Source organism: Staurois parvus, unplaced genomic scaffold (genome assembly GCF_062004578.1).
Source record: "Staurois parvus isolate SC_StPar_1 unplaced genomic scaffold, SC_StPar_1.0 ptg001008l, whole genome shotgun sequence".
NCBI classification, from domain to species: domain Eukaryota; kingdom Metazoa; phylum Chordata; class Amphibia; order Anura; family Ranidae; genus Staurois; species Staurois parvus.
The window spans coordinates 903,987-910,000 of record NW_028318804.1 but is presented as its reverse complement, the minus strand read 5'-3'; the positions used below and the strand labels follow the sequence as shown (position 1 = coordinate 910,000).

Here is a 6,014-nt window from a genome sequence, read left to right as displayed (position 1 = left end):
TACCCTTAACTTAAAAGATTCCTAACCTCTCAAACAAGTAAACATCTTTAAATTGCACAAACAAGTTCTAATCTAAAGTAACATTTCTAGGGTCAATCCCACAAACACTCCTTTTCGGCTTTAAGCAGTCTAATGTCTTGTGACTGTTCCTTTAGCCTAGAGAAATTACATCAATGACATTTCTCGTGCTTCTGGCATTTGGGCAACGATGCTTTATTGTAAAAGTTCCCCAAGAAACAAAGGGTCCAAGGCCAACACATTTCATAGGCATTACAAGCTGGAAAAACGTACTGCTTCCACCATGTCTCCAAGTTCCCTGGCACTGACTAACATTGGAACATACACCTACAGCTCCACTGTTCTCAAGAGCAGCTCCATGTACTGTCATCAGTAGTGATTCTAACTGGTTGGAGACTGCCGTAGACAATCCTGCAAAAAAGACCGTCCCGAGTTTTTCACCATCCATGCCTGCCTCTGCCTGCATTGGGAAACGAAGTCCACAGATTCCAACTTTCCAGCAACACATGGTTCTGATGGATCTTAACCACTTCCCGTCTGGCCCATGTATATAAACGGCTGGACGGTGGCAGTGCAGGGTCGGGTGGCCATTTATAAACAGCCTCCCCGCCCTCTGCTTGTGCGCGCTCCCTGGGAGCGTGCAGCACCCCGATCCGTTGCCCGCTGTGTCCTCCGGAACACCGATCATCACAGGGCCCCTTGATGACGTCGCCCCTTGATGACGAAACGCGTTGGGCGTGGCCTACTTGATGCTGACGTCAGGACGCTCTTTTGGCAGTGTGTCGGAGGTGATCCGCGGGAAACGGAGATCATTATCAGTTCAGTGCTGTATATTGCTGTTGAAGCTGGTGTCTGTCTGGACACCTTTCTTATTCATATATGGAGATACGGAGTTAATGAAGAGATACATCTTGAGATCTGTGGCTGTAGAGTATTGATTATTTTTGAAATCGGATTACCATTAGTATTTACCTGGATGTGACTGAAAAGTTACTACAATTATCACCTGGATACGGTTTACCCATCGCTCCCAGAGCAAAAGCGCGATTGCTGTTCTATAAACTGAGCAGCATATAGCTCTGGTGAGTCCATCTAATTTATCTGGTGGTGGATTATTCACAAATTTATGAGTTCACAGAGGAGATATATATTTTTTTATTTTTCACAAATTATGGATATTTAATTATGTTGATATATGAATTTATGAAGGAGTGCTATATATTTAAAAAATTTTTGTTTTTTTTTTTGATTTGCACTAATTAATTGTGGATACTAAATTATGTTGCACAGAGTGATTATGGACATTTAATAATATGGATATATATTTTATTTAGCGCATGACTTTATTACATATTGTTCAATATTTATGATGAAATTCTATTTATTTGCAAAATTTTATAAGAAAAACACTTTTTTCAAAATTTTAGGACTTTTTCATTTACATAGCAAAAAAAAAAAAAAAATTCCAGTGGTGAATAAATACCACCAAAATAAATCTTTATCTGTCTCAAAAAAATTCATATGGGTAGTGTGTTGCATGACCGTGCAATTGTCAAAGTGTGATAGCGCTGAAAATTAGCCTGGACAGGAAGGGGGTGAAAATGCATTACTGACATCACTGCACATGTCCACATGTGGATGACAAACCTGTAGGATTCTTGCCATGACAATTTCCTCTACATTTTGGAGTCCTGATGCAACTTGTGTATTTTTTACGCACTTCTGGTGAGTGCGCAATTTACTAATTTATTTTATTTCATCTACCACTTCGGATCAAGTCCTCCACGCACCTATTCTAGGATCACATTAGACCCTCACGCATGCTTTTCATACCTTGGGACATTCATTTTATTCATATTTTAGTCATTATTAGTCAACATTAGTGACATGTGACTTTGCTTTTATATCCATTGATTTATCATATATCCAGTCTGTTACTTGATTTCCGGCGCTGCACTTACTTTGTTTTATATGTCAACTTGTGTATCTGTAGGCAAAACACCATTCTGCCAAGTGGAATCCATTATGTACCCAACAACAAAAATACTCTGCTTTGGCAACAAACACGATTGGTCCTCATTACTGATACTGAGCAGAGGTGACCAAGAGCTGCCTACAGACCAAAGGATGTTCAATTCCTATCGCCCAATACCAGGACATGCAGTTCCGGGCAAGAATTTAAATTTTTTTTTTTTTTTTTTTTTTAACATTCAGCCCCCCCGCTGCGAGCAAGCAGCAAGGTTGACAGTCGACTCTTGTAAAAGTGATCTGAGCGTTGCTTTTGCGTGGGCTGTCCCGACACCTATCCCATGCCAGGTGTTCTCTGCATGGTCGCATGGCCTGGATCGCATTCTTCTGGGGAGCTGCTGGAGACTGCACGCTATATGGAGCTGGAAAGGTCACGCTGCTGTACTACAACCTCCACCAGCCTACCTACTGGCCTCCAACTCCTCTGCCATGGCCGCCCTGCCGAGCTCTAACAGCACTGAAAATGTCACTGATCTGGGACCCATCGTGTCAAAGGTGGCCAGCTGCCATCAATCACAGCAAGTGAGGAAGGGGGCGGGTCTGAGCTGCGCTCTGTCTCAGACAGAGGAAGCTTGGAAGTGAGCACATGAGTACCCCCAGAGCAAGCAGCTTGCTCAGGGGGCACTCAGTAGGGGGAGTTGCCAGGAGCGCCAGCGGGGGGACTGGAGAAGAAAAGGATCAGGGCTGCTCTGTGCAAGATCATTACACAGAGCAGGAAAGTAGAAGAAAAACACCTGAACCTTTACAGTCACTTGAAGGTTCCCACCAGATGCAGAAACCTTTGAGGGGTTCCTGAAGCATCCTTTAAGACCACAGTGCACGTTAAAAACCGCGGCTTAGAAGACAAAAGATTGATTCTATACAAAATGTCTCTGCCCGCCACGTCTCCACCTGAGTGGCCAATACTTACCACACCTCCACCTGCCCATCACGCCATGCCTACCATGCAACATTTCCAGCCACCACACCTCAACCTGCCCAACACACCATGCAACATTTCCAGCCACACCTCCATATCACACCTTGCCTACCATGCAACATTTCCAGCCACCACACCTCAACCTGCCCAACACACCATGCAACATTTCCAGCCACACCTCCATATCACACCATGCCTACAATGCAACATTTCCAGCCACCACACCTCAACCTGCCCACCACGCCATGCCTACCATGCAACACTTCCAGCCACCACACCTCCAGATCACACCATGCCTACCACGCCACATTTCCAGCCACCACGCCATGCCTACCACTCAACATTTCCAGCCACACCTCCACCTGTTCACCACAGCACAATTCCATACAAAGCTCCCAGCCACCACTTACCATGTCACGCTTTCACCTATCATGACTGCATGGCCATCCACTCCACCTGCCATACCTCCATCTACCACTAACTCTTCCTACTACGCTTCCATCTACTTCACCACACTTCTACCTACCAAGTCAAATTTACATCTACTCTGCCACACATCTACCTACCAAGTGTGGCTTCCATTTACCCTGCCACACTTGGTGGCTCATTAAGTGTATTATATAGAGAATTCTTCGGTCATCCTTTTGGCTCTTAGAAAGAGGGTTTGTCTCTGGAAACGCATAGGCCATATAGGATGCTAAGAGTCATGTGACCTGGGAAGCAGTGTGGATCTAGAGGCAGTCTGATTATCACATGTGCTTGTGAGTATGTCACTGTTTCACTTATTAATAAAACTGTTTGACGGCAATGTGCTGGGCTGAGGCGTCGTTTGTCATTTTGTAGTGTTGCAAAAAAAGGATACCACCAGTCCTGAAGGGGGCAGCGAGGCATATCAGCACTATGTCTGGAAGCCGTGGAAGCAGCCAGTGCATGGAGTCAAGTACCACACTCCACCTACCAAACCACTCTTCCACCAACCCCTTTTCCTACCAAGCCACACTTCTTCCTACCCCTATACACCTCTACCTTCCAAGCCACGCCTCTACCTTCTAAGCCACACCTCCACCAACCAAGCCAAGCCTCCACATACTCCTTTATGCCTCTACCTTCCAAGTCACTCTTCCACCTACCAAGCCACACCTCCACCAACCTCTGTACACCTCTACCAATGCCACAGTACCTCCACCTACCTCTTTACGCTTCTACCTTCCAAGCCATGCTTCCACCTACCCACACTTCTTCCTAATCTGCCACACCACTTTCTACCAAGCCATGCTTCCACCTACCCATTTACACCTCTACCTTCCAACCACAACTCTTCCTAAACCGCCACACCTCCACCTACCAAGGCACACTTCTTCCTACTTAGCCATGCTTCCACATACCCCTTTACGTCCCTACCTTCCAAGCCAATCTTCCACCAACTCACCATGCCTGCACCTACCTTACACCTCTACCTTCCAAGCCATGCTTGCACCTACCCACCAAGCCATACTTCTTCCTAACCCGCCACGCCACTTCCTACCAAGCCATACTTCCATCTACCCATTTGCGCCTCTAACTTCCAAACCACAACTCTTCCTACCCTTCCACGCCTCCACCTACTCCTTTACGCCTCTACCTACCAAGCCACACCTCCACCAACCCCTGTGCACCAATACCTACCAAGTCATACCTCCACCTACTCCTTTACACCTCTACCTATCAAGCCACACTTCTTCCTATCTAGCCACGCTTCCACATACCCCTTTACGCCTCTACCTTCCAAGCAACACCTCCACCAACCCCTGTACACCTCTACCTACCCACCACGCCTCCTCCTACCTCTTTACACCTCTACTTTCCAAGCCATACTTCCACCAAGCCACATTTCTTCCTAACCCACCATACTTCCACCTACCTCTTTATGGCTCCACCTACCAAGCCACACTTCTTCCTACCCCACCACGCCTCCACCTACCAAGCCACACTTCTTCCTACCCCACCACGCCTCCACCTACCAAGCCACACCTCTTCCTACCCCGCCACACCTCCACCTACCAAGCCACACCTCTTCCTACCCCGCCACACCTCCACCTACCAAGCCACGCCTCCACCTACCAAGCCACGCCTCCACCTACCAAGCCACGCCTCCACCTACCAAGCCACGCCTCCACCTACCAAGCCACGCCTCCACCTACCAAGCCACGCCTCCACCTACCCCGCCACGCCTCTACCTACCAAGCCACACCTCTTCCTATCTAGCCACGCTATGACATACCCCTTTACCTTGCAAGCCACGCCTTCACCAACCCCTTTACACCTCTACCTTCCAAATCACAACTCTTCCCACCTAGCCACATTTCCACCCACCTCTTTACCTTCCAAGCCACTTTCTTCTAGGTGCCTTGCCCCCCTCCCCCCACGTATGTCCCACCCCTCGTTTCCTGTTGTGTCTCTGGCACAGGAAGTGACGGGAAATACCCCCCAGGAGACACACCACCCTGAGAAGTGTTCACCATCCCCTGCTCCAGCTGCACAGCCTCCCTTCACCGAGTCACACCTGGAACGAGAATCACACAGGAAGGAAAACTCCGCCCTACACCGGGCACCTCAGACACAACCCAATCACAGGGGGCCGGGGTACCCTTCCTATCACCCTCCCCACCAATGACATGACAGCTCCTCACGTGTAGAAGGGGGGGAAGTTGTACTGCCACGGCCACTCGAAGCCCATCTCCGCGGTCCGCCCTCTAAATCCTTCCGCCCGGGACGAGAACCTTCCTAAGGTTCCGGCGTCTCATCAATGACGGCATACAAGCTGCCCCGGCCTGCGTGCCCGCTCCTGTGCGCGTTCCCGCCGCTAGTAAAGCTCTTCACACATGCGTAGTTAGTGCGGTGTCAGAACATCAGGCTAGTCTTCCCGCAGAAGTTTCCCGATTGGTGGAACTGTTCAAATAATGATCGCCTCCTCTGTTTAACCCCCTCACTGCCGCGGCCCTTTGTGTATTTTTTCACACGTCATAAACGCCACCGGCCAGAGAAAAAAAAAAATCTAAACCAGTCGCTA

At 48.4% G+C, this 6,014-nt stretch overlaps 1 protein-coding gene across 1 annotated transcript in view; it reads right to left on the bottom strand.

Annotated features, from left to right (window-relative positions):
• Positions 1 to 5,805, bottom strand: part of VPS25 (vacuolar protein sorting 25 homolog) — a 25,397-nt gene extending 19,592 nt beyond the window's left edge. The window contains exon 1 of the mRNA XM_089657531.1: positions 5,635 to 5,805. Coding sequence (XP_089513657.1) covers positions 5,635 to 5,681 — 47 coding nt within the window. The 5' untranslated portion in view covers positions 5,682 to 5,805. The remainder of the gene's footprint in view (positions 1 to 5,634) is intronic.
• Between the last annotated feature and the right edge of the window lie 209 nt (positions 5,806 to 6,014).